This window comes from Physella acuta, unplaced genomic scaffold (genome assembly GCF_028476545.2).
Source record: "Physella acuta isolate Inbredline_101_S28 unplaced genomic scaffold, ASM2847654v3 ptg000170l, whole genome shotgun sequence".
NCBI classification, from domain to species: domain Eukaryota; kingdom Metazoa; phylum Mollusca; class Gastropoda; family Physidae; genus Physella; species Physella acuta.
The window spans coordinates 232,896-260,679 of record NW_026731689.1 but is presented as its reverse complement, the minus strand read 5'-3'; the positions used below and the strand labels follow the sequence as shown (position 1 = coordinate 260,679).

The 27,784-nt window shown below is 37.5% G+C and overlaps 3 protein-coding genes and 1 long non-coding RNA gene across 4 annotated transcripts; 1 reads left to right on the top strand and 3 right to left on the bottom strand.

Annotated features, from left to right (window-relative positions):
• Positions 1–60: 60 nt before the first annotated feature.
• Positions 61–2,237, bottom strand: LOC131936164 (uncharacterized). The gene is made up of 3 exons (XR_009386019.1): positions 1,898–2,237; positions 1,111–1,183; positions 61–367 (listed from the first exon to the last, which is right to left on the bottom strand). It is a non-coding gene; the product is annotated as an uncharacterized LOC131936164 (long non-coding RNA).
• A 1,306-nt stretch (positions 2,238–3,543) lies between these two features.
• On the bottom strand, positions 3,544–10,464 carry LOC131936163 (integumentary mucin C.1). The gene is made up of 7 exons (XM_059293076.1): positions 9,999–10,464; positions 9,718–9,865; positions 8,783–8,967; positions 7,797–7,944; positions 6,731–6,915; positions 6,192–6,340; positions 3,544–3,727 (listed from the first exon to the last, which is right to left on the bottom strand). Exons 1-6 carry the CDS (start codon positions 10,425–10,427, stop codon positions 6,194–6,196), a joined length of 1,242 nt encoding a protein of 413 aa, XP_059149059.1. The 5' UTR covers positions 10,428–10,464; the 3' UTR covers positions 3,544–3,727; positions 6,192–6,193.
• Positions 10,465–15,299: 4,835 nt separating this feature from the next.
• On the bottom strand, positions 15,300–17,357 carry LOC131936162 (uncharacterized). The gene is made up of 3 exons (XM_059293075.1): positions 17,020–17,357; positions 16,347–16,419; positions 15,300–15,452 (listed from the first exon to the last, which is right to left on the bottom strand). Exons 1-3 carry the CDS (start codon positions 17,290–17,292, stop codon positions 15,340–15,342), a joined length of 459 nt encoding a protein of 152 aa, XP_059149058.1. The 5' UTR covers positions 17,293–17,357; the 3' UTR covers positions 15,300–15,339.
• A 3,034-nt stretch (positions 17,358–20,391) lies between these two features.
• LOC131936179 (kielin/chordin-like protein) lies at positions 20,392–25,394 on the top strand. The gene is made up of 7 exons (XM_059293092.1): positions 20,392–20,764; positions 20,902–21,049; positions 21,150–21,310; positions 23,278–23,419; positions 23,589–23,800; positions 24,299–24,443; positions 25,018–25,394. Exons 1-7 carry the CDS (start codon positions 20,495–20,497, stop codon positions 25,161–25,163), a joined length of 1,224 nt encoding a protein of 407 aa, XP_059149075.1. The 5' UTR covers positions 20,392–20,494; the 3' UTR covers positions 25,164–25,394.
• Positions 25,395–27,784: the final 2,390 nt, after the last annotated feature.

Below are 27,784 nucleotides of genomic sequence, written 5' to 3'. Positions count from 1 at the left end.
ATGGTTAAGTCTATTCTTTTAATAAAAGAAAGTTTTATAGAACAAAACACAAATTCAGTGAAGATTTCAAGTTTGTTTATTCAGGTATAATGTATATTAAATGTCTTTTTTTGTTATAGTGTGTGGTAAATTTAGGTCCGTGTTGTCAAGATTTCAAGTTTTTGTATTTCGGTATATTGTGAGGTAAGTTTGTGTTGCCAAGATTTCAACTTTGTTTATTCTGGCATTATGTGTAGTAAATTTAGGTCCGTGTTGTTTTCTTAGGCGACACACCATACTTCACCACTTGCCTTACACCCACAGTAGTACCCCTCGGGGAAGGTGTGGGTCTTACCCACGGGGATGTTTACCCCGTGTACGTCACAGCCTGTCAATGAAAGGTAAATTTTGTGGGTGGTAAAATAAAATATATCAGGAATTATAAAAGATACAAATAAACCCTTTAACCATTGGGGTAGATTGTGTGGTGTGTCTAAGTGTCTGCATGCCTGGCCACAGTCGGTTGCCTTGGTCACAAAGACGTGACCGTTGAAGTCCATCTAGAAACTCTTGCGCCCTGACCGATGACCTTCACTGCGAGCCCATGCACCCAGCGATGCCGAGTTAGCTTTACTTGTTTGATTTTGGAGTTACTTGCCCCAAGTTATGTTTGTGCATGACTTGAGGTGTACTGGATGTAGGGGGTGGTAAGTTGAGTAGTGTAATGTTGTATAGTATTGTGTTGTGCAGTTTGTGTAGTATTTTGTACTGTTGTGTAGCATTGCATTGTGTAGTACTGTATCGTGTAGTATTGTGTAGTATATCGCCGTGCTGTGTAGTGTAGTGTAGTGTAACATTGCATTGTGTAATACTGTATCGTTTAGTATTGTGTAGTGTTGTATACGTTTTTCAGACAGACGCGATCATAGTCAAAATGTAATGATATAAATTGTAAATGTCGTGAACTATCAATACTCTGATGATTGGGAGAACTGAAACGTATGAGGTCACCTTGATTTAGCAGTTAAGAATCTGAAACTATTTTAACCAGCTAATCACCAACTCACCTGGACAGGTCTGGCAGCAATATCCCACTCACCTGCGCAGGTCTGGCAGAATTCACAAACTCACCTGAGCATTTCTGACAGCAATCACCTGGCTTTTTGGTTGGGTTGTCGCAGGTGACATCAGGACAGTCGACGTCCTAAGACAGGTAGAAACAATGATATCTTAAGACAAGTGACGTCATAGTGAAGGTAGAAACAATGATATCTTAAGACAAGTGACGTCATAGTGAAGGTAGAAACAATGATATCTTAAGACAAGTGACGTCATAGTGAAGGTAGAAACAATGATATCTTAAGACAAGTGACGTCATAGTGAAGGTAGAAACAATGATATCTTAAGACAGGTGACGTCATAGTGAAGGTAGAAACAATGATATCTTAAGACAAGTGACGTCATAGTGAAGGTAGAAACAATGATATCTTAAGACAAGTGACGTCATAGTGAAGGTAGAAACAATGATATCTTAAGACAGGTGAAGTCTTAGTGAAGGTAGAAACAATGATATCTTATGACAAGTGACGTCATAGTGAAGGTAGACACAATGATTTCTTAGGACAGGTGATGTCCTAAGAAAGGTAGAAACAATGATACCTTAGGACTGACGTCTTAGTGAAGGTAAGGTAGAAATAATGATATAAATGAAAGGTAACGTCGTAGTGAAGGTAGAAACAGTAATATTACAGGAAAAGTGACTTACTAGGGAAATAAAAAAATGATATTTAGGTTCAAGAACGGCAAATCGATGTTCAAACAATTGTTTTAATATCGTCACTTAACAAATCGTTCATATCTCACTAACAAAGCAATGCAAATATTTGACACAATGAAAGCTTATACCATGATAACTTACATCGCAATCAGGTTGCTCCGCTGTTTTCGTTCTATGTGCTTTGTGCGTTGGTGATGGCTTTTTTGTCGGCAAATGTCTGCTCTCTTTCTTGGCTCGTGCTGTCTGTACAGAAATCAGACTGTAGGCGACCAGCACTGCGAGCAACAGACACAGATTCGAGATTCGAACAAACGACGTCATCATGTGCTCTCTTCACTGAGTAAATCCACCAGCGTCTGAACGTCTTGTAAAAACAGTGCGCTAATCGAAAGATGTGAATTACTTATTGAATTTTCTCGGCTTTGAGACTTCAATCTTCTGATATGTCGGTGTGGGGTTGTTAGAGACAGATTACGCATGTGGCTCGCACAAAAGATGCGCCTGATATCTAATTTATTTTTAAGTTAATCTCAAGATGTTGTCAACATTAGCGTTTAACACTCCGTGATTTATTTATATCAGATATTTTCTTTTATTCAGGCATGCCAGTGAGGTCTTCAGTTGACCAAATCAAAAGTTATAAGAATCTTGTCCCAATTATTTTGTCGTTTTCTTCATATCTACAGCGAGACCTCCAAATGTACTACCTTTTTACTCTAATTCTTGTTTATAGAGAATTTTTTTTAAAGAACATTTGGAATGCAACTCGAACTGTATCAGACACTATTTATATTGATAAACAGCATTATACAAAGAATTGTGTTATACAATATTTATATTCTCTAAAACACTGAAGTTGATAAATGGAATCTCAACTTTCAGGTAAAGCAACTGCTAATATAAAAAAGTTACATGTAAAAGAATATATATTTTAAAATTTTAATAATAACGAGCCGGCCCGCGGCATAACATACGCCGCTATTTAGTTGTTTTATTTTCTACTTTTCAGTAATTCATAATTTGTGAATTCGACAGTACCAACGCTGCCACTGAAAATATTTCTATAAAACACTATAAGTAGCTCGTTAAGGACCGTAACCCCCCTCCTTCCCCCCCCCCCCTATGTTTAAAATCGTTGGCTCTGCTTGTAAACATTTAGAGTGAACACAGCTCACTAAAACCATGTAGGGGTGGGGAGGTAGGGAGCGCGTTTACAGCTTGTTTTCTAGGCGCGTTTGCAGCTTGTTTTCTAGCGGCTCCCAGAAGAGAATTATATATATAGATATTGTGATTCGTTTTACTAGGTATAAGAATTGAAGCATTGTAAAACTGCATTATAAAATAAATTGAAATATGCAGAGTTAAATCAACTAAAATAATAAAAAGTATAGACTTCTATAAATTGGTCAGACAACCATTCGAATAAAATCTGATCAATTGTTTATTTTATGCAACGTTTCTTTAGAACACGAAACCCGCATTTTTACACCTGCAATCTTAGATTTGGCAGTTAAATGTCATCAAAAACTATTTACTATCTTAACTACACATTGGCTTAATTTTAATTGTGCTTTCTTAAACTCAGTAGAAACTGTACGATTCTGCAGACATTTAATTTTAAAGCGGAAATATTAATTACAATTAATTTACATTTTTTAAAAATTCTGATTTTCATAAAACAAATGGATGTCGTTACTTAAACACTACACCGGATCTCATATCTACTTTAAAAGACAAAAACTTTAAACAAATTAAAACATACTTCAAATAAATATTTTAACACCATGTAAAAGAAGATTTGTCTTTAATAAGATAAGGTCCACTCATGATAGATGTTTCACTTTAAATCCTACACAAGAGGTTGTAGAGTACTGTAGGCTACTGTACAGCTAGTACTATAAGTATAAAGACAGCCTCTAGCTTGTTGTCAGATGATCAAATGACCTACGGGCACTGGATATAGATACAAACCTGAAAATAATAAGTCCATACTAGTTGAATAAAACAGTATGTTTAGGTCGTATCAGTTATTTTAATAGAGTCCAGTACTTTAGGTTTCTGGAACTTTTGGTGAGTTATCTAACGTTGTTTTAATTTAAGGGGGCAGTATCACCCAGACTAAGGGAGGGAAACAAAAACTATCACCAAAAAAAAACTATTTGACATACACATGTCGAATTTTTACAGCTATAGTAACGTTTCTTCTGCTATAATACAGTATATAAATTGTAAAGTATATGTATGGCAATAAATTGTCAAAAAATTATTTTGTTAATATTTTATCACATTTTTAATTTTTTGTAAACAATTTTTCGAAACCATAAGTAAAGTACTTAAAATTTGGTATAAACCTTCCTTGCTTTATTGGTTATGTCATGGACTAGGACAGGGGTCGGCAACCTGCGGCTCGCGAGCCGCATGCGGCTCTTTTGGTCTCAAGTTGCGGCTCTTCAGCTCGGTGCACTTATTAATAATTGTTTTATTTTATTTTTTAAAACTTATAAAATTATTAGTCTGCAACACTCGGTAATGAACGATATAATAACAAAAATAAACAATAAACACTCGCTATTCTATTAGAATATTTTGTTACTCCCTATTTCAATGTACTTCCTTGTTTTCTAAAGCTGAGTTATTTAAATGTAAACAATGCCCGTGTTTGGATCATATTTATCGAGGCACTGGTTACCTACACTACCGCCTACCACCATGGCGTGCTGTATGAAAGACTTGAGTGTAAATTAATCACTCACCGCCTAATTGTCGAGGACGGAAAGTGACGCTCTCGTGAACCGGATTACACTACCGCAGTGGCGCTGCGCACGGCCCCTAGCTCGGTTTAATCATCGTATGTCGTATTGTAGGGTGCTCCTTAAAATCAAGATAGGCGCTTGGTGCTCGCAGGATAGCCCTGGGCGCCAAATCGCACCCTGCAGAGAAGCAGGAGGATGAGCCTGATTCGTTTAGTAAGCGACTAAATCAACGCGTGTCTATAGTGTATAGCCTATTTTTAAAAACGAACGTAGGCGACATAGCGCTCGCAGGTGAGCCCGGGGCGCTTCGGATCGCGCAATCGACGAGGCGCCGGTGGTTGCACCTGTTGCAGTTTTGCCGCTAAATATAGTAGTACCCCTTACCCGATATGCAGAACGCAAGATTAACGGATGCCAAGTACTAACATAGCCGCTCCGGAACCCTGGGCGCCAAAAGGTGTATTGACAAAAAATACACCACCCGGGCGCCGCCCATAAAAATTTTAAAATGATTTTTTGTGTGTACAAACCTCCCCTGGAGTGTTTTAGTCAACTAGGTTTCATGACGATCGGATGAACGGTGTCAAACCGCAATCGACTTTACTTTTATATACAGTATATAGAGAAGAATCGAATAGCGCGCTGCCGGGGGGTGGGGGGGGGGAGGGGCAATCCTGCGAGTTTGAAAAACTTTTTTCGCAGAAACCTTTCCATGTGCATTAGCAACTTCCCAAAGTTTCATGGCGATCGGATGAAAGATGTAGTAATGCATAAAAGAAAAACAGACACACACACAAACATTGATATATATATTGATATATATATATATATATATATATATATATATATATATATATATATATATATATATATATATATACCAAATCCTAAATAAACATCATATTATTGAAAAAAAATGTTGGCGGCTCTTTAAAAACTGGGAAATTTTATAAATTGTAACTTTTGGCTCTTCGGTCTCAAAAGGTTGCCGACCCCTGGACTAGGATAATAGTATTCTATTGAGTGATAAATTTTTTAGGAAATTTCAAAGTTCAATTATTTTGGTCTGACTTTGAAAAATTCTAAAATTTTCAAAATTTGTCACAATGGATATCTCCTAGCCCCGGACATAGGCAACCCTGATATGCATCTCCCAGAGTATTTTCAGAAGGAAGGGCCTAAATGTTGGAAAACCGCAGCCAAAAATTACTTAGTAAACATTTTTTGGTAAAATTATTTATAAAAAATGTTTGCATCATACGTTAACTTTCTTTTATGTGCTGTTTTATAGCTCCTTGCTAATTACTATTATGGTAAAAGATTTATGTGTGTATGTATAATAGTTTTTTTTTGGCAAATTTTTTCGTCAATTTTCAAATTTCTGGGTGATACTGCCCCCTTAAATGATAGCAGAGGCGTAGCTAGGGAAGGGCGGGTTGGGCGACCGCCCCAGGCACTAACCCCCGGGAGCGCCAAAGGAGGCTAGAAAAAATTAAAAGCTTACTGTGTGTTGCATTGCTGCATTATACACTGTTTAGGCTTACATTGAAGGTGGTGGGGAGAGGGGGGGGGGCTCTAATTAGATAGTTTGCCCCCGCGCCGGAATGGATCGCTAAGCATTTGAATGAAAACTATAAACTCAGGGTGTCCAACTATTTAAAAAGAAAAATTCCTCAGCTGACCTTTAAACACACTGTGTACAGCACTCTCCAGGTTCCGTTCTCTGACTCTCACAGGTAAGCTCTGGGCAGCTTTGATGCGCGCACAGGTACTCACCACGGTAACAGTTGCAGTAGGCACAAGGGTCACCTAACCCTGGGTTTTCAATACCCTGAGGCAAAATGTCGAGGACTTACAAGTTACAATACTATAAAAGTAGTTTCGGATGTTAAATTTTAATCATATTGCTCGTTAAATACAAATTAGATAGTTATTTAACTGACTGTATATATGTATATATATATAAACATATATATATATATATATATATATATATATATATATATATATATATATATATATATATATATATATATATATATATATGTATATATAGGCCATATGTTTATTTAGAATTTTGCCATCGTTATGGTGAGTTTGGAATAAAGCTGTAAAAGCTCTAAGATTTTTCAATCGAACATATCCCCAGTTGGTTAAAATTTCTGCCCGTGATCATAAGCCTCGAGATCACCACACACGATGTGGGTTAGCCACTACTGACCTCACAGTTGTCTGGTGTAGTTGTTGTCGTCTGTGTGGTGGTTGGCGTGCTGGTGGTGACAGCGACACATACGGGGTGTGGGATATCTGTGTCCTTGGGATAGACACACGAGCATGCGCCATATCCTGGGATAATTAGAGTCTGACTCACTGGGATAATTTGACCACCTACTTGACAGTTGTCGCCTGGAGAAAGTGGTACAGGTGAGGATGGTAGCAAGGGTTTAAAGTTAAATGTCGCCTAGATAAAATATAGAACAGATACATTTATTATTGATGTGTTTTAAAAGCTGGTGTGTTCGAACGTAGATTATATCACACGAGCCGGCCCGCGGCATAACATACGCCGCTATTTAGTTGTTTCTAATTTTCAATAATTCATAATTTGTGAATTCGACAGTACCAACGCTGAAGCTGAAAATATTTCTTTAAAACACTATAAGTAGCTCGTTAAGGACCATAACCCCCCCCCCCCCCCCCCTACGTTTAAAATCGTTGGCTCTGCTTGTAAACATTTAGAGTGAACACAGCTCACTAAAACCATGTAGGGGTGGGGAGGTAGGGAGAGCGTTTGCAGCTTGTTTTCTAACGGCTCGAAGAGGAGAATTATATATATAGATTCCTGGTGTTGGAGATTCGAGCTCTTGTGACGATGTGTGACCATGGGGAAAGAAGATATTTTAAAAATGGTGACGTCACATTCATTTTTTCACTTTACATACTTTTTAAAAATTGAATTATGTAAAAAGAAATATTTTTGCTTCACAGCTATATTAAAACGTTGAGAAAATGTTTTTGAATTCGTAGTACGTCCCGGAGTTTACGCAGCTCTGATGGGTACCTGAATACGTTATGGAAAATAAAGGCAGCTGGGCATAGACCTGTTATGCTCTCCCTTGATATAAAGTGGTCACAAAATTACGTGAGCTCTACTTTACCTAACATGTTGACCGTTATGTCCAAAACGGATTTTTTAAAAATTCGATGGGTGTTTAAAGATTTTCGGTTTGTGTGTCATTGTGAGCCAAATATTTTTTTTCAATTTGGCTGTTGTGTTTCAGACTTACCGTTAGGGCAATATGCACAGCATTCCCCAGGATTGGTGACGTCATCAACACAGTTGGGCGCCTGACATGCGTGGTACTCACATACATACCGACCGTTGTCACAGAAACAGTGAGCGCACGGGTCGGCTAGACCCGGGTTGTCCAGACCCTAAAATACTCAAGGTTCATATTGACATTTTACTAATTATATTTTAAGTGTGTATCACCAAGGGGTTTCCTTATGTTTTTATTTGAATCTAAAGACCAGTCCCCGCAAAAATAGTCTGATATTCAAGTGAATTACTGTTTGATTAAAAACTAGTTTTTAGAATGGTGATGAAATCTTGTATCCGTATTTCCCCATATAACTTTTTTTTAATTAAATGTTGCGTTCCTGAGCTATCAATAAAGTTGGGCGCATAAAATCAAGCAGAAATGGGGTTTTATTTTCACAAGTCTATAAAATTTAGATTGGACCGCATGGCTTAACGTAGAGACTAGGCTGTTAACCCGACAGCCTCGAGTTCGAATCGGTGTTTAAGTCAGTAGAACATCTCTAACTTACTTTAAGGAAAGTAAAGGCGGATGGGCATAGTGTTGACCACATTATCCCTTCATGTGCGGAGATCAACTAACAGGTGAACTCTGTTTTACATGCTCCTTCAAAAAGGGAACTTTGCCTGTTTACTTTCGTGTGATTTAGAAGTTAGTATCGCATTTTAATTGTTTCTAAATATTAAAGAGTAGTTAAACTATGTCTAACAATCTTGTTATTAATACAGTTCTTTTAGACCGTTCAAGAAAATTGTGTGTGCGTATGTTGTGTATGTGTGTGTGTGTTATTTCGGCTAATTGTTTCAAAAGATTTTAGTGCGACTAAATGTCTATTTAGCAAAGCTACAAGATACAAAGTAACTTCTTATCACTTGTTAGTGAGGAGTGGTTCAGATATCATTAGTGGAACGTAAATCATGCATACTATTTGATGTGGGTTAGCCACTACTGACCTCACAGTTGCCTGATGTAGTTGTTGTCGTCTGTGTGGTGGTTGGCGTGTTGGTGGTGACAGCGACACATACGGGGTGTGGGATATCTGCGTCCTTGGGATACACACACGAGCATGTGCCGTATCCTGGGATAATTAGAGTCTGACTCACTGGGATAATTTGACCACCTACTTGACAGTTGTCGCCTGGAGAAAGTGGTACAGTGATGGCTATAATGTGTAAAGTGAAATATCGCGTGTACGAACTATAGAACAATACATTTGTTATTGATGTGAATCAAAAGCAGGTGTGTTAGTCCGTGAATTATTTCACATGCCTGGTGATGGAGAGGTTTTGGGGCTTTTGTGACGATGTATGACGATGGGGAAAGAAGTAAAAAAAATGAGACGTCAAATTCATTTCTGAACCTTACAGACATATTCCTAATTGAATTTGTAAAATTTGTTTTTTGTTCTACAAATTTATCAAAACATTCAGGAAATCTGTTCGATATTTCAGGACGTCATTGAGTCTACCCAGCTCAGCTGGGTGCCTGACTACGTCAAGGAAAGTAAAGGCGGCTGGCCATAGTGCTGACCACACCATTCATAGGACAGCCGGAATTTTTTCCGAAAACACTAGCCCGAATGCCGTTTGCACGAATGGACACTTGCACGGATAAGCCCAATTCCCGGATTTGGGCTAGTGTCCATTCGGGATAGCGGACTTCGGCCAAACGGTATTTGGTCAAGTGTTTTTCGGGAAATTGTCGTAGACCCCATATTTTGATATGCTGTGGTCACAAAAACATATGACTTTACCTGACCTAATAGCCGTTAGGTCCAAAAGGGTATTTTTACTTTATTTTAGAGGTGTTTATACATTTTCGGTTTATGTGTGATGATGAGCACACAAAAAATATTTCTAAAAAATGTGGCTGCAAGTTCCAGACTCACCGTTCGGGCAAAATGGGCAGCACTCTCCAGGATTGGTGACGTCATCAACACAACTGGGCGCTATACAGGAGTGGTACTCACATACATACCGACCGTTGCTACAGAAACAGTGGGCACACGGGTTGTCTGGGTCTGGGTTATCTAGACCCTAAAGCTCTCAATGATAATATTGACATGTTTTTATTCATCATTTTTTAAAAATATATACACAAACACACATGGTCACCTATAGAGTGAGTTTTAGAGCGGTATTCAACACACAAATAGAAATGACAACTTACCTCACAGTTTTCTGGGTTTGTTGTTTTCGTTGCCGAGAAGGTTGTGTAGGATTTTGTTGTTGACGGTGATAACGTTGTTGCTGCTGTAGTAGCTTTCTTAGTCGTTGTTTTGGTAGATGTCGTAGGCAACTTCGTAGTTGTTTTTGTAGTTACCGTCGTCTTCTTAGTAGTTGTTTTAGTCGTCGGCGGCGTCTTTTTAATAGTAGTTTTCGTGGTAGCTGGCGCCTTGGTCAAGATTGTTTTCAGAGTTGTTCGCGCTTTTGTCGTAGTTGTTATTCTGGTTGTGGGCGCCTTAGTTGTAGTTTTTATGGTTGGCGTCTTGATTGTGGTTGTCGTGGTGGTGGTTGTATTCAACGTAGCAGCGTAGCCACCTACAATGAGCACACACAGCACCAGCAGAAACGTGGAGACCGGACAAGAACACATCATCTGACAGTCTATCCGACCAAGCTTCTCTCGACGAGTGAATCTTTAACTCGCATTTAAATACATTTTCACTATTGAAGAGATAAATATTGAGTTTGATAATATTGATTAAAATAAAAGTGAATCGGATAAATACCATCCATATTTGCAGGATCGTGCATACGGACGTCAATCACTGCAGATTAGGAAGGTTTAGAGACGATCCATAGCCTCAGGCCACTATTTTCAGGTCGAAGAGCTTAGATCACGGGTTCCGAAACTGGCTTTCTGAGGGGTCGCCAACTGGTATATTAAACCTTAGTAATGAGAAACAAAACATAAATATTTAGAAGAATATCTGAAATTCGGCTTTACTAACATAACTGGAAATGGAATAGAGAAGAAGCAATGAGTACTGTACAAAGTTGTTCTAAGTCACGAGTTAATGAAATCTTCAAAACTAAAACGTCATTTGAGACAAGTCATTCTGAATACACCAAAAAAGATATGGAGTTCTTTCGTCGACATGAAGCTAGTTGCAAACGTCAGAGACTTAATCAAACAGGAAGTTTTCACCAAGGAAACACAGCATTAGTGCAAGCATCAAATGAAGTCGCGATATAACATGCCAAGCAAAAAAAAAAAAAAAAAACACAATAGGAGAAAATCTCATCAAACGCTGCATATTGAAGATGGTGAAGTTAACTCTTGGAGATTCCAGTGCAGTAAAAATGCAACAAATATCTCTGCCTAATAATACTATTCAGCAGACATGTCCGTAGATGTTAAATAACAAATTTTTAAGGAAATCAAGCGTTCACCATTGTTTGCTTTACAAGTTGATAAATCAACAGACGTGAGTTCGTGTTCGCAGTTGCTGGTCTGTGTCTATATTCATTCAGATGATAGCAAAGAAGAGTTGCTATTTTGTGAAGATAGCATGGAGAAAATAAATACGTTTTTTTTTTAATTTGATGATTAAAATGGGTTTAAACGGCTGTGGGGGTTTGTACGGATGTTGCACTATCTATATTTAGGTCAAAATCGGGCTTTCAGAATACAGAAAAGATATAGCTCCCTAACCACTGCATAATTCACTAGTATGCCCTCTTCATCAAGACTCCATTGTTAGTAAAAGTAGTACATTATATTACATCTGGAACCTTCAAAAAACTGAGCAAGACATTAATATAGATGACGAGGTTCTGCTTTTCTACACTACAGTACACTGGCTGTCTAACGAATTGTTGTGAATCGTGCTTTTTAATTAAAATCTGAAATCAAATTGTTCTTGGAAGTGCAAAGGAAAAAAGACCTTTTTTATACTTAAAACGACATACAGTGGTTGGAGAGAGTATCATACCTAGCAGATACATTCGAACATCAACATAAGCTTAACCTGAAGCTTCAGGGAAAATGAACGAATATCATCACTTTCCATGATAATCTCGGGGCATTTTTTTGTGTAGTATTCACCATTCATACCCAAACGTATTTTTGAGAATAGAATTTCAACACTGTTGTCCGATTAAAAACAAAATTAAGAAATACATATAATGTTGATCATAGGTTGGCGTTAGCAATAACTTAACCGCGAATATTTAGTAAATAGCATGCAATTTTACTCATTGTATTGAATCAGTTATCAAGAGTAGTTCATATTGAAAGTCTTCTAGAAAAAATCTTATTTTAGTCCTTATTAATTTCCATACTTATTTAGTTTTTTTAATTTTTTGGGGGTCGCGGGTCATTTACTTTTTATAAAAGGGGGTCGCCACTCGAAAAAGTTTGGGAACCACTGGCTTAGATCAATGATTCTTAATAAGATTTTTTTTCAAATTTAAAACATAGGTAAATATATTTCAATTTTCTATCATTGGACAATATCACATTCAGAACTTTTACGGGAGTAAAAACACATTTTATGTTAAAATTAAAGAAAAATGATTTTTTAAAATGTTTTATTAACTTTAAAATACTTTAAACATTACAATATTCGATTTATTTGTGGCCAGTTTATACATTTGTAGCGAAATATGGTGTCAAAGTGAATAATTTGTAGGTGCACAGTTGAAACAAAATAACACAAAAAAACTAATTGATAACAATGCAAATTATCTTTGCAAATTTCTAGTAGACATGATAGTACACAACATGTCAGAAAGAAATTTTAATATCGTACAAAAGGAATTTTTAGTGAAATTTTTTAAATGCATCAATTTATTTTTTATCGTATGATATTCTTTGCAAATAATTCTAAAAATTTCACAATTATTTTTACAATGAACGTACAACCAAACCATTCTAATACGTAATAGATAGATATATTCGCAACATACAGTGGACATTTGAAGTATTTCGGATTGGCATATTTTTAGTTACATTGATTCCCCAGACTTCTATACCGAAAAATTGACAAAACGAAGAAAACAAAAAAATGAAGCTTTTTTTACTAAATATTTGATTATATAAATGAATGTATTCGTAAAATAATGAATAACCTTCATAGATAATTACTTTTAGATAACATAACTAGGAAAAATAGTGGCTTATAAAATTTACCAAAAATAATATTTTATGCTAATTTTCACTAGATATCAAAATCACAAAAAAATTAAGAAAAACACAAAAATAGATTTTAAATGAAAATAAGCCGGGAGTGATATCCCCTAAACTTTCTCGAATATTTTAATATAAAATTACGAGGGAGGGCAACTCAGGACATAGACAATATTTGTTATCCATTTTTAATTACTTAAACTTTTTATAATAGAATAGAATCTTGTAAAAAAAAGTGAAAAGTTTCCCTTTCAAACCTGATGGTCTATGGGGCAAGTGAAGTAGAGTTCACTTGTTTCTGTGACCTCGGCATATGAAGAGATAGCGTGGTCAGCACTATGCCCAGCCGCCTTTACTTTCCCTAACAGGAGTTAGGTACCCATCAGAGTTGGGTGGACTCAGGGACGGTCTACTGACTTGAACTCGATACTAACGGGTTAGCAGTCCTGCTCTCTACCGCTAGACCACTCCGTCCCACACCAAGTGAACGCCTAATAAAATGTGTATAAAAGTGCGGGATATTATTAGTACTTTATAAATTTACATGCGTTTTTTTGAGAAATCGGAAATAGCGTAAATTAGTACTTCCCGTCAACGGAAATTACTCAAAGTTTGACAGAAAGTAGAAAATTAGATCTTTTACTTACGTGTGAAATTTCATGCATCTATCTAAAATAGTACGCAACTTATAGGCTTTTGAAAATTCAAAGTAGAATAAGTACCACTTCCGGTTATCGGAAACCGCTCAAAAGTTGATCAGGATCTACGATTTTGATAAAATACTTATATATGAAATTTCATCAACCTAGCTGTAACGGTACTCAAGTTATCGTGTTTACACACAGGCAGACACACAGACACACAGACATACGGACAGAATTGCAAAGTCCAGTTTTTACGACTCGATAACGCATAAAACGCCAAAACGTTTATATATTTGTATTTATAATTTTTGCCTGATTAAAATAAGTCCTTTATACTCCGGATGTGATGAAGGACTGAGGAGTAAAACGGTGAAAACTGTCAAAATTTCATGTTACTTTTGTGCACGATTACAATACTTTCTCTACACTTCGTATATACGAGAAAGTAAAAACACTATAGGGATTTAATGCCGGTAGATTTTTAATGAACTTGTAAATTGAAACAAGTAAGTCTGGTTCGCACTTATTATTGATACAGATGTTCAATGTTGAAGTGAAATATGTGATGCTATATGGGGTGGCTAACAGAGATGGGGTTGGGTTTTAGGGTTGTAGATGGGTTGGCTGAATAGGGATGGGGCGGGATTATAAGGTTGTTGATGAGCAGGTTGTTGAGCGAAGCTACAAAAGGTTGTGTCACGCGTTTTTATTTTTTTGATTTACATGATTGAAACTGAACAGGTTTAACGTGAGCAGGTTTAACGTGATTAGGTTTAACATGACAATTTTTAACGTGACCAGGTGTAACGTGACCAGGTTTAACGTGACCAGGTTTAACGTGCCCAGGTTTAATGTGACCAGGTTTAACGTGACTAGGTTTAACGTGACCAGGTTTAATGTGACCAGGTTTAACGTGACTAGGTTTAACGTGAGCAGGTTTAACGTGACTAGGTTTAACGTGAGCAGGTTTAACGTGACCAGGTTTAACAGGAACATGTTTAAACATTAATCAGACATGGTCCAAGTTGTTGGATGTCCACTTAAAATTTTGAGAACCTGTGAAAAAAATCTTCTAATGTCTGGGATCTCTGACTCCGGCGGAGAAGTCATACGGTGCAGGTATGATCACGTACACCTGTAGGTCTGGAATTACAGAGCGTGTCAATAGGTGACGTATCACCTCCTGGCATGACACTAGGTCACCGTACTCCAGACGGATGACACTAGGTCACCGTGCTCCAGACGGTATCCATTTCTGGATGTCAAACAGTGGCTGTGTAACGATACATGTCAGAGGTTATCATACCCATTGTCAACTGATTTTGTGGAGCTGTTCAATTACATCATGAATAAACGTGATATATAACAAACAGTAGACAATACTATCTAATGTAGGGGTCGGTAAAGCTCATCGTTGCTAAACCGAAAAGTCTCGAGTTCGAACCCTCGGGCACATGAGGCTCGTTAGCTGGGGACAACCACTCTTCTAGGAGAGACAACTCCAAAATCAAATAACTACTGGCTTGTAGTTTGTTCTTGGTTGGACAAAGGCTATGGCAGTGATCGGAGTAAATAGCGCATAACCAGTTGACATGTATACTTAATTGTGTTGGATGGGATCCTTTCCAGCACTAAAAATTAAGAACGATGAAGAAGAACTATCTAAACAAACTAGAAAATTATAATTTGAACGTTTTATTTCAGCGCGACATGTTTGTTGTTTCTTCAACTTCTCAGGCGACACACCACGCTGAGCCGTCTGCCTCACATCCACAGTACATGCCGTCTGCAAAGTTTCGAGTCTCGCCCACAGGGATGGTCTCGCCAAACACGTCGCAGCTGGTTGCTGGAAGATAAAGATGGTCGTAGTTAGTCTGGGGTATTTTTTGTGTGTGGTTAAAGGGAATAATTAAGTTAGTCGGAGGCATTTTGTTTGTGATTAGGGGGAATTAAGTTAGTCGGGGACATTTTTTTGTTTAAAGGGAAAGATAGTTCATTGTAGTAGATCGGGAGCATTTTGTTTTATACTGCATCATATTAGTGTCTAACTCAGATCTAAAATTGTATGCAACAGTGGAACCAACCACCATCTTGCTTGATTGATAAATGGGTTTTTTGGTACCTAGTTATTATTAAATTGAGTAATTTTAAATTTTTATTCATACATAATTTAAAAAACAAATTAAGTTAGAGTATCACACATTGTCGTTAGCGATGCAATTAGCCTATGTGGTAAGTTTGAAGTACGCGCATTCATAACCAATCAGTTTTAATATAAGCAATGTGTTCAGTTAATTGACATTTATAAATTTGCAAACCATGATAGCAGAATTAAAGCGATTATTCAAAATAGCGTAATTCCGAACAAAATAAAAAACTGCAAATATGATGGATTATGTAATGTCGTAAAGCAGTTTTGCCTGTGTCGAATAGGATACAGCCCAGGTGTCGTGTTACAAACGAGTTTATTCTAACGCTGTCTAGTTCTCCGTTAGAAGTTCAATGAAAGAAAATCTGGCACTGTGCCTAGAGACACGACCCGCCGGTATACAAAGATATTCCTGTTTGCTAGCTCTACACTGAGTTGGGCTGCACAATGTTCTTACGTCTGTGCAGCTCATGAAGCGGTGAGGTGTGCGTGCGCTAATTACGACAAGAAGAACACGCCACATAAGTGGTGGTACCGCACTGTTTAACAGTACAGGTAGAGAGGATAACACCCAAGTGACAGGAAGCTTACCTGGACAGGTCGGGCAGCATTCGCCTACATTCAGGACAGGGTTAGCGCAGGTAACAGCCAGACAGACGATATCCTAGGTAAACAGATATCAGGTTTCGTTTTCAAGAGGTTAAGCATAAAATATTGACTAAATATTCATTTACAATTTTTGTATTCAATTCTTAAGAAAAGATGGCGATAGCAAAAAGCAAATTCTAGCCCATTTGTTTGGGTACGTATGTACTACAGTTATGTTCCCACAACACACATAAACCTAATTGATGATTATCTGCATAATCTGACATAAACAATCTGACATAAGTCACCAATGCAACATATTTCTGAGCACACCTAAACTTACCTTACAAATAACTCCAAGCAACTGACTTAAAACCTACCTTACAATTACCTACATTCAACTGACATAAAACCTACCTTACAAATAACTCCAAACAACTGACTTAAAACCTACCTTACAATTACCTACATTCAACTGACATAAAACCTACCTTACAAATAACTCCAAGCAACTGACTTAAAACCTACCTTACAAATAACTCCAAGCAACTGACTTAAAACTTACCTTACAAATAACTCCAAGCAACTGACTTAAAACCTACCTTACAAATAACTCCAAGCAACTGACTTAAAACTTACCTTACAAATAACTCCAAGCAACTGACTTAAAACCTACCTTACAGTCAGGTAGTGGTGCAGTGGTTGTAGGTGGTGGTGTTGGCTGAGGCGGTTTCGTTGCCTTGGGTAGTTTCCTCGTCTTGGGCGGCTTTGGGGTAGGTGGTGGCTTTGTGGTCTTCGGTGCTTTCGTAGTCGGTGGTGCTTTCTTTGATGGTGCTTTTGTCGTGGGTGCCGATTTTTTTTTCGCTGGCGCCGACTGGACACTGGTCAAGGTGTAGATGAACAAGACACACACAATTAGACCCAAGTTAAGGCGCCGTGCCGTAAACATTGTGTATTTTTTCTACGTGGTAGAGGTAGACGCTGGCCACGAAAGATGAAACTACAATCCCCAGCTCACCTTATATACTGTTCTTGTAGTCGATAAATACATTTCAAAAAGTTATTGAATTTCAGACTAAAGGGAGATAAGCCTATCTTTTACATAAACCTTTGACAGCGTGACTTAACAATTGATTTCAAGATTTGTCAAAGTTGCGACTTGATATTTGAATTAAAATAGGAAGAATAGATTTGAATTCATCTTCAATTTATTTTATTTCAGGCAGCTAAATTATTTCAAGAATTTCAAAAATGCTTTGTCCATGAAAATTATTAAAATGTTTTTTGAAAATAAAACTCCAACATACTCGAAATTATGTGCCCATACATTTGGTTTATGCTGATTTTTTTTTGGTGCTGTATAATGTATTTATTTAACTACATACCATTTATCGTGAATCGGGTTTTGAAACTTTTTCCTGCCTACATAAATCAGAGAGATGGAGCAGAGTTCATCCGTTGCCTTGCCCTCAGCATTTGCACCAAACGCCCGACGATCTAAAGTACACACACGGGACGTATCAACTCCGTGAAAAACTAAGTTCCCCAAGTAGATGTGTCTGAGAACTGATTTCTTCACTTTTTGGTAACCAAACGACGATCCATTAACTACAAATCAAACTTAATGTGTTCTTTTTAACTCCAAAATCCCATTTTTATGATGTAGAGTTCTAGCGTTACTATTATAACATCAATTTACCTTTACATGGTTCAAATCCAGGTAGAGAAAAATATAAACATTAACAGTTGTTTTTTCAGACATTAAAGCAATTCTCCAATTTTATAAAATATCGACTTACAGCAGCCTTCAGACAAGAAAGACATTTCAATGCATGTAACTGAAACTACGATCAAATTACACTTTTACTGCTATTTGTTGACAACACCCTATAGAAGCCACTATCGACAAATTAGGAACAGCTGTTCATATAATTTTACAAATTCGGTTATAGATTGTGGTGGAACAAAAAATGTATGGATCAAGAGGCCCTGTCCTTTAGAGATAAGTCGTTGTTTTTTTTTTTAAATCCCGTACAGGAATGTGTTGGGATTGAGAGTTAGGCACGCGAGCACATTGATCTTGTCGCTATACGACGTGGTTGGACGACCTCACTTCAGGATGTGCTAGCATACAAGGAGCGCACACAGGATCTGATCACGACCTTTGTTATTGCTGAATTGAAGTGAATTGAAAACTCACAGCAAAGAACTGACAACAGAATTATACACGAAATAGCGGGAGTAATCACCTCTAAACGTTCATGAATATTGCTACATAAAACACTCGGGAAGGCAACTCGGGATATAGACATGATTTTTAATCAATTTTTAAAAACTTAAACTTTTTAAAATAGAATAGAATATCGTAGAAAAAGAATTGCGCACCAAGGGAACAGCAAACAAAGTATGTTTAATAGTGCGAAACATTAGTACTTTATAAATTTTTTGAGAAATCAAAAATAGTGTAAAGTACTACTTCCGGTTACCGGAAAACGCACAAAACGTAACAGAAAACAGAAAATTAGATCTTTTACTTACATTTAAAATTTCATCTACCCATCGAAAACTGTACTCAAGTTATAGGCTTTTGAAAAACCAAAAGTAGAAAAAAATTCCACTTTTAGTTACCGGAAATCGCTGAAGATTTGACAAAGAACTACACATTTGATGTAGTGTAGTAATTATATGTAAAAATGTCATCAGTAACAGTACTCAAGTTATTGTATTTACAGACACACATACACACACAAACAAAATTGTAAAGCCCAGTTTTTCCAACTCGATGACTCGTAAAATGCTAAGATTTTGGATAAATCTGGATTAAGAATTTTCGCCCGATTAAAATAAGTCCTCTATACTCCGTATTCAATAAAGTACTGACCTGTAAAACGTTTAAAAACTAAAATTTCATGTGATTTTTTTTTTGGCAAGCTTACAATATTTTCTCTATACGAGAAAGTAAAAAGGTTTGATGTAAGTAAACTCCAGTCAAAAGATAAAATAAAAAAGTTTCAGATCATCCTATAAAACCGGACCGAAGAAGATTTTTATGCAGCCCAGAACTCATGGACAATATTTCACTAAACCACTATTGACATCTGCGAAGAAAGGCGCCCATAAAAAGGTCTGGATCACGGGTAAAACATGGCAGAAGGTTGAAGAAAGAATGTCCTACAAAAACCCAAGAGACTCGATTACCAATAGACGGAAGAGATGGGAATAATGTGAAGGAATTTGGTTATCCTGACAGCCAGATCAGCAAATCAGGAGTTACATAGAAGCACATACGTGTTAGAAACAATAGAACCCGCTTCGTTATCACAGTTCTGCTATCACACTGCCCACTGCAATTTCCAACACAACAAAAATATGATTCTAAATTCAAATGTCACATCCGCCTCCCACACACTGAAATAACGTCAAATATAAGATTACCCCACCCCTCCTTCGGAAGTGACATTTTCATGTTTTTTTTAGAGATTTATTTTTAATAGATTATAAAATAAATGACACAGCTAAGTCGACATTTACATTATTTATTTTAATTAATTTTTTTCAGGTCTGAAAAAAACAAAATAATTGTCTTGTTCAAGGGATTATCTATCAACAACGTACCTGTGAGAAAGGGATTGGAGGGGGGGGTGTACAAAAAGTGTGACAATATACTTTTGCAGTTTGCATATTTTCACTCCACTCCACTCCCTTTCACCCAAGTACGTCGTTGTTAGACAATCCCTTGAACGAGACAATTATTTCCATACGACCGTGATAGAGGTTAGAAAGTATGCGTCAGATAATCCGACTATTCCCTCGCACATTTTCGGTGGCCTGACAAAATCTAAAACGAAACAAATGGATCAGAGAGCAAAATATCGATAACCGTTGGCGATTGGTTATAATTATCAGGGAAAAACCACTGGTGACAGCTGCATTAAGATTCACAAAACTCGCAACAATGACAAAAGTGTGACATGTTTTGAAAGTTGAAAGCTTAGAGATTAACGGAATCTGCTGTAGCCAAAATTAGAATGTACTAGGAAGTCTCATTTTACCATTTATAATCTTTGTTTATATTTAAGCTCTCACAGCTGAATGGTATAAAAAGGGTTTCAACGGTCTGTTTTCGGTTATTTCATCGACATTTAACTATCATGGGATCTGTGAGAGTCTTCACGTTTTTCCTGCTTGCCGCGCTGTTTGTCTACACGATGGCTGCTGTGTTGCCTAGCAAAAAAACTACAACAACAAAAGCGCCACGAACGACAAAAACAACTACCACGAAAGCGCCACGAACGACGAAAACAACTACCACGAAAGCGCCACGAACGACGAAAACAACTACCACAAGAAAACCACCAACGACAAAATCACCAACAACGACGATCGCCCCACCTACAACAACAAAACGAACTAATTGCGAGGTGAGCAATGTAATTTGCATGAAATGTTTTTTTCTTCAAATAGTCCAATCAATTATATATATATATATATATATATATATATATATATATATATATATATATATATATATATATATATATATATATATATATAATAGGGTCTAGCTAATCCAGCCAATGGAGACCCGTGCATGCACTGCTGGTGCTTTGAAGGCGAATACCAATGTGCAATGGCTGGTTGCCCAGCGCCTATGTGTGTTGATAGTGTGAGTATGCCGGGAGTCTGTTGTCCTGTTTGTCCTAATGGTGAGTACTTTGATATCATAATTCAATCACAAAGATGCTTCTAACAAGAAATGAATACTAATGTACATCGTTTGTGATTTATCTCCTATAATATCTCCAGGCAACAACTGTGAAATAAACGGAGTGACGGTCCCTGCTAATGAGACCTTCTTGATTGAGGGCGTTGCCGAGTGTCATTGCGTCTTTGACCAAGGTTATGGCATGCGCGCTGATTGTATTTCGGTCACCACCACACCCATGACAACACCGGAGATTTGTGACGTAATTCGTTTTTAATATTATAAACTACTAAATATATATATTCATTGAATACCTTTAGTAAATATTAAGAAGCTACTTACTCTTGTCTGTTTAGTTATTTAAATAGAGGTTCATTATTATATATTTGAAGAAACCAGTGTCGTAGCGAGGAAGGGTGTCACCCGGTGCGGCACTTAATGGTGTCACCCCCCAGAGGCGTAGCGACCCTTCCCGAGGACAAACAAACTTTCAATTTTCGATTTGCACCCCTCTTAAACTTTCGATTTGCACCCCCCTCCCCCTGTCAAACTTTCGATTTGCACCTCTTAAAACACTATTTAACACTCGCTCGAATTAATCACTTAATTAAGTGGAATTATCATTTTTCTCTATATATTTTGCTATTTTTGCCTTGATGTCACCCCCCCCCCTAAATAGTGTCACCCGGTGCGGTCCGCACCCCCGCCCCCCCTCGCTACGCCACTGGAAGAAACTAACTTATTTTCTTCTTGCTTGGTCCATATTTATATAAAACTTGTATTAAAACATTGTTTTTTCTTAATTTTAACTTTATCATATACGACGTATAAAGGAAATACAGTAATAGTTTAAAATATAGGAATCGAGATTTTCACAAACCTCGACGTTTTCAAACCTCTCTTGGTCGGAAAAACTCAGTTTTGCAAATGTGTGCGTACGTCTGTGTTTGTGTGTGTGTGTGTTTGTGTGTGTATGTGTGTGTGTGTGTGTGTGTAAACAAGATAACTTGAATACCTTTACCGCTAGGTAGATTAAATTTCGTATAAAATTATTTTATAAAATTTGTAGTTCTGCATCAACTTTTCAGCGATTTCCGGTAACCGGAAGTGTAACTTATTCTACTTTCGGTTTTTCAAAGGCCTATAACGTGAGCACTGTTTCTGATTGTCGAAGTTTCCCATAGTAGTAACATTTCTAATTATTTGTTTTCTGTCAAACTTTGAGTAGCACTTTACACTATTTCCGATTTCTCAAAAAAAATCTTTTTTTCTACGAGATTCTATTCTATTTTAAAAAGTTTAAGAATGTAAAATTTGATTAAAAAGCACGACTATATCCACCGTGGTGTATGAAAGAATATCAAGAACGTTTAGTTAAGATAACTTCCACTTTATTTGTAGCAGATATTCTTAATACTTTAAGCTAAATAGAATTGCTCACCAAACGAAAGCGTACAATAAACGATTAATAATCTGTTATTAACTTTAAAAAATCAATTATTCTTTTATATAAGTCAAATTTTACGTCATAATCCATTTTTCAACGTTTCGGCGGAAGTGGTCCAAATTTCGCAAGCCGGTTGCATGTAGGACGAATGTAAAAAGAATTAGAAATCATATAAATACTAACTTGTAAAAATAGTGAAACTGGTAGGAAAAGGTTAAACGTTAGAGATTCTTATTGCGCTTTAAAGGCACACACCCGCCAAATGGTAGTACAAACTAGGTTGACTATACTTTGCTTGTGACATAGGAACACCGATATAAGATCGTATAAGACAAACTGGGAAAAGCAAACACTCTCATAAGATTTTTACTCTCCGACGTGCTTGGATGTTAGAGCTTACGATTGTTAACCCGAAAGTTGCGAGTTTACATCTCAGCCTAAGGTTTGTAGGTCGTCTCTGAGTCTACTCAACTCAGATGGGATACCCGGCTCACATCATTTTTTCTCGTTCGTGCCCAAGACACATGAGGCAGATGAAGTAGAGTTAATGTGTTTCAATAACATTGGCACACGAGGGGATAGTCTCCATTAATTCCAGCTGCCTATGTTTCCTAGCGTGAGCCAGGTACCCATCAGAGCTGGGTGTTCTCAGGGATTTTTCACAGTCTCTAGCCGGGATCCGAACTCGAGAGTTAGCAGCCGTAAGCACTACCATTCGACCACGCAGTCCACCTCGAAATAAAATAAACCACACTAATATGCTGGATTTCTATTTCTCTCAGGAAAACCAGGGCAATTCCGACCCTTGCTTCAAATGCATGTGTATGAACAACGAGAAAATGTGCTACTACATCGACTGTGCACCTACCCAGTGTGTAGACGGCTACACCAAACCAGGGGAATGCTGCACGACATGTCCTAACGGTCAGTACCTGAGTTCTAGAACAGCTCACACTGTTACAGACATGAACAATAAGTAATTACACTTTGGGGCGCGATGCCCTTTCACACAAAGAGAATTATTTTTTGGCAAACGGGATAAATAAATGCCATTTAGAGAACACTATTTGAAAATGAATGTTTCACATTGTAGGTAGAAACTGCGCTGTAGAGGGGAGAATTATCCCCTACGGTAGCCAAGTTTATGTTGAGGGTGTGGGTGAGTGTTATTGCTTCATGAACGAACAAGAAAACCGATTGTTAGCTGTGTGTATACCACCCACGCCACCGACAACTCCACTTACAACGCCACCAATGCCGCCCTCAACCCCGCCAATGCCGCCCTCTACGCCTGCGAATTGTGAGGTAAATACTTAGCAAGATAGGCCATTGTTTACAAAAAAACAGCATCTCAACATTTCAGTTTCCTGATAAACATCAGCTCAGCCTCTCTTAACTTACTGATATCAGTTCACATTAGATCTAACGCAGTGGCGTAGCGAGGTCGGGTGTCACCCGGTGCGGCACTTAATGGTGTCACCCCCCCCCCAGAGGCGTAGCAACCCTTCCCGGGGACAAACTTTCTATTTTCGATTTGCACCCCTTCCCCCCCTCAAACTTTCGATTTGCATCCCCCCACTCAAACTTTCGATTTGCACCTCTTAAAACACTATTTAACAATCGAATTAATCACTTAATTAAGTGGAATTATCATTTTTCTCTATATATTTTGCTATTTTTTTGCCTTGGTGTCACACCTTCTTTGATGTCACTCGGTGCGGTCCGTCCTCCCCCCCCCCCCCTTCGCTACGCCTCTGATCTAACGCCATGAACACCTTACCAACATTGTTTATCTACTTGTAGAACCTGACCAACCCGGGGGCAGGAGACCCCTGCCAATATTGCTTCTGCTCTGAAGGGCGGTACGTGTGTTACATAGCAGGATGCCCTTCTAGGTGTGTTGACAACTACAAGAGACCAGGAGCGTGTTGCCCTGATTGTCCTAACGGTGAGTTTACAGGTGTTACCACAGTTTTACCAGAAAAAAAACGTTTTGTATTAAATAAAGACGAAAAGGGACAGTTACTTCTGACCCAAATGAAAAATGTCGAAATTTCTTAGCTGTTCTGAAAAATGCATTACCCATGTTTAATTTCAATGTTTATACTCTTTTAAAAGGTTTTTAACTTAGGTACAACGTAGAAAATTAATTTTTTTTTTTTACTGATGAAGATCGAATGCTAACATTCGTATTAAAAGATGTTTTGGTATACACGGGTCAATGCATCTTGTAGTTTAGTTTTTTCTTGCTCAGGTTTAATAACACGAAACTAGGACCCAGACTTGCCCCATATACCATTCACATAAACTATATCACACATCACATACGTTTTCTAGGAAGCACCACCCTTGCAAATAATGAAGACGCATATTTGGTGCTAAATAAACGTTCGGATTTTTAGAGTTTAGTGATGAGAATCACATTTTTAAGAATAGAGCTGTTGAAATCAGTATTTACTGTCTTATATTTTATCGAAAAAAAAGAACAACATACAAATGTTTCCTAATGTTGATTACAACAGATTGGACTCCACCCCAACCCCCGACGTCCATCCGGCCATCTTACCCACCCCAACCCCCCACGTCCACCCTAGCACACGACGTCCCATGGTACTATACGACGCAGGCACCGATTGAATATCCCGACGCCACCACCACTGCAGCTTAAACGGCAGCTGCACGTACCGCCAGAGATGTCAAGAACTGGCCCAGGGCAGACCGCTACATCTTTAAACTACACAACACCTGCCTCTAACATCTAACTGTAGAACACAAATAGGATTTATATTTTTTCAGCGAATGCTATGATATGCATTACATTTCTAAAATGAAATTATGTTTACGATGTAATCACATCAAATACCACTTGTAAAAAAAAATAATAAACATATTGTGTGAATTTAAAGTGTTTATGTATTTCCATTATGTGTATTTTCGTTGTTTGGGTTATTTTTAAATGGGTGAATTATTTCGAATAATTCGATAAGAGTTATATTCTAAATGCACGAAGTTGGTACTTTTGGCAATAAATGCAAATAACAAATAAACGTTCTTAATATGTACTCAGAAAGAAACCAAAGCATAGAGGAAACTTTAATTAAAGTGATGAGAGTTTGTAGGGGCGGGGAATTTGCACACACATTTTATTTAATAATTGTCTAATCAAAGGTTTAAAAAGTAAAACTATGCGTGGTATAAGCAATCAAATATTTTTTTTACTATATTATTATTAATATAGTTGCTAACCGGAAATTCCCGAGTTCTAAACTCCGGAAATTCCCGAGTTCTAAACTCCGGAAATTCCCGAGTTCTAAACTCCGGAAATTCCCGAGTTCTAACCTCCGGAATATAATGTAACATGGGCGCAGTAACATATGGGGTAGGAAAAAACTTCGTAACCATCCAGTAATGTATTCTTCAGACGATGGCATTATCATCTGGTATCGAAGTTGATATCAAACGTAATGCTTTGTACTCTACCAGCAAAGTCAAGGAACAACCCACGAAATTTTCATGTAATCCCTCTGTACGCTACCAGCAAAGTCAAGTTGGTTGTGTTAGAGACAAAATTGATAGGGATTTTGTAAATTACATGTAAAGTTGATAGCAGTTGGGTAAACTGAGGCGTGGCCTTCCCCCTCGACACACATTTACATTCTTCAAACTAACCTCAAGTCCAAAACTAGTATTATACTTGCACCAATAAACTTGTTTACGTTACACTCAGGAATTAATTTTATTTTTACACAGACAAAATAGATTTCTTCCCTTAGTAAAATGAAGTGTAAATAAAAGAGACGTCTAAGTATAATAAAGGGTCGAAGCAGAGTTTCTTCCAGGCATCTCTTCGAGAAATTCTACAACCCCCATCCCCCGAACGAAATGTATACTTTTGACAGTGCCCCTCCCCTCCAGGGAAATTGTTTTAGTCCGCCCCCCCCCCCCCCAAAAAAAAAATTCCAAGTGCCCCCCCCCCCCCTACACGGAGAAAATTGTCTGGAAGAAACTCTGGGTAGATGATTCTTGATATGCTTTTTTACATAGTGGTCAGAACTTTAAAGTACTAGACAAATACTAAAAACAACAGGTTTGTGGTCAGAACTTTACAATACTAGACATATAATAGAAATAACAGGTTACATCAGCAAGGTTAAACAAAATAACGATTAAAATATGTTATACAAACTTTAAAAATTCAGCTTGATTTTAGCTGAAAGTTCTTTTTAAAGTTGATTTAGACTGCGTGGATGTGCAGGATATCATGGCGATACTCTGATATTTGATTATGTTTGAACATGTAACTACGTATATATAACGAATAACCGAATGTTTTATACAGATCGGTAACTTCGTTGGTTGTATTACTGGTAGAAGTGCTTTTTCGTTATTTTAATTATATGTGAGAGTGTGATATTTTTGTCGTGTGTGATTTACCCGCGTCCAGTAATCGAATTTTCGGAAGGTCACACGTATTTGAATCTAGTTGTTCAATTAATGAACGTAGGTTCTATTCATTCACTTATCAAATCTCAATGAAACTCAAAGTTCCACACAAGAATAGTACAAAACCAACAGGTCTTCAATGTCACTATTCCACAAACTGCTGCTTCGCTGCGTATTTGACTTTAATCTCATTTGATTCTCTTCTGATTTCATCCCCTCAAACACTCAAGTCCTTGGTACAATATTCTAGCCTTCCCCTCCTTGTCTGTCATATCTCTTTATCTCTTCTAATCTCCGGGCGTATTTTTCCTCGCTTCCATCGTTCAACTGTAGGTGTTGAAAATTTAATAACCACACAAACAAGTATCGAGTTTTGCTATATCAAAACTTTAATTTTGTTTAACTAAATGCCATACTAAACAACACACATACTTCATTTCACTTTTATATGTATGACACTTGATCAAATGAAAAATTAAATGCAGAAATGTAGACAATGTGCTTTATTTCTATCAATCAATTTCAGTATATAACTTTAACAACTAAAGACTCTATATTTTATTAATACCACAACCGTTAAACAACTATGTATTTTATTTGTTTAAAACTTTCTTAGTAATTAACCTTATCAGATAAAAACAAACAAGTTTGATGAAGAACAGTTAGAGTCGTCCCAGTGGCGTAGCGAGTTCGGGTGTTACCCGGTGCGGCACTTAATGGTGTCACACCCCAGAGGCGTAGTGACCCTTCCCGGGGACAAACTTTCAAGTTTTCGATTTGCACCCCCCCCCTCAAACTTTCGATTTGCACCCCCTCAAGTTTTTCTCTATATATTTTGCTATTTTT

Excerpts from the sequence above, each read along its gene's own strand:
- LOC131936162 (XM_059293075.1), bottom strand. The coding sequence starts at position 17,292 with ATGTTTACGGCACGGCGCCTTAACTTGGGTCTAATTGTGTGTGTCTTG. Across the intron at positions 16,420-17,019 it reads CACCACTACCTGACTGTAAG|GATATCGTCTGTCTGGCTGT; the intron begins GTAGGTTTTAAG and ends CTGTTTACCTAG. Across the intron at positions 15,453-16,346 it reads ATGCTGCCCGACCTGTCCAG|CAACCAGCTGCGACGTGTTT; the intron begins GTAAGCTTCCTG and ends TTTATCTTCCAG.
- LOC131936163 (XM_059293076.1), bottom strand. The coding sequence starts at position 10,427 with ATGATGTGTTCTTGTCCGGTCTCCACGTTTCTGCTGGTGCTGTGTGTG. Across the intron at positions 8,968-9,717 it reads CTGCCCATTTTGCCCGAACG|GCGACAACTGTCAAGTAGGT; the intron begins GTGAGTCTGGAA and ends CACTTTCTCCAG. Across the intron at positions 7,945-8,782 it reads CTACATCAGGCAACTGTGAG|GGTCTGGACAACCCGGGTCT; the intron begins GTCAGTAGTGGC and ends TGAGTATTTTAG.
- LOC131936179 (XM_059293092.1), top strand. The coding sequence starts at position 20,495 with ATGGGATCTGTGAGAGTCTTCACGTTTTTCCTGCTTGCCGCGCTGTTT. Across the intron at positions 21,311-23,277 it reads CAACACCGGAGATTTGTGAC|GAAAACCAGGGCAATTCCGA; the intron begins GTAATTCGTTTT and ends TATTTCTCTCAG. Across the intron at positions 23,801-24,298 it reads CTACGCCTGCGAATTGTGAG|AACCTGACCAACCCGGGGGC; the intron begins GTAAATACTTAG and ends ATCTACTTGTAG.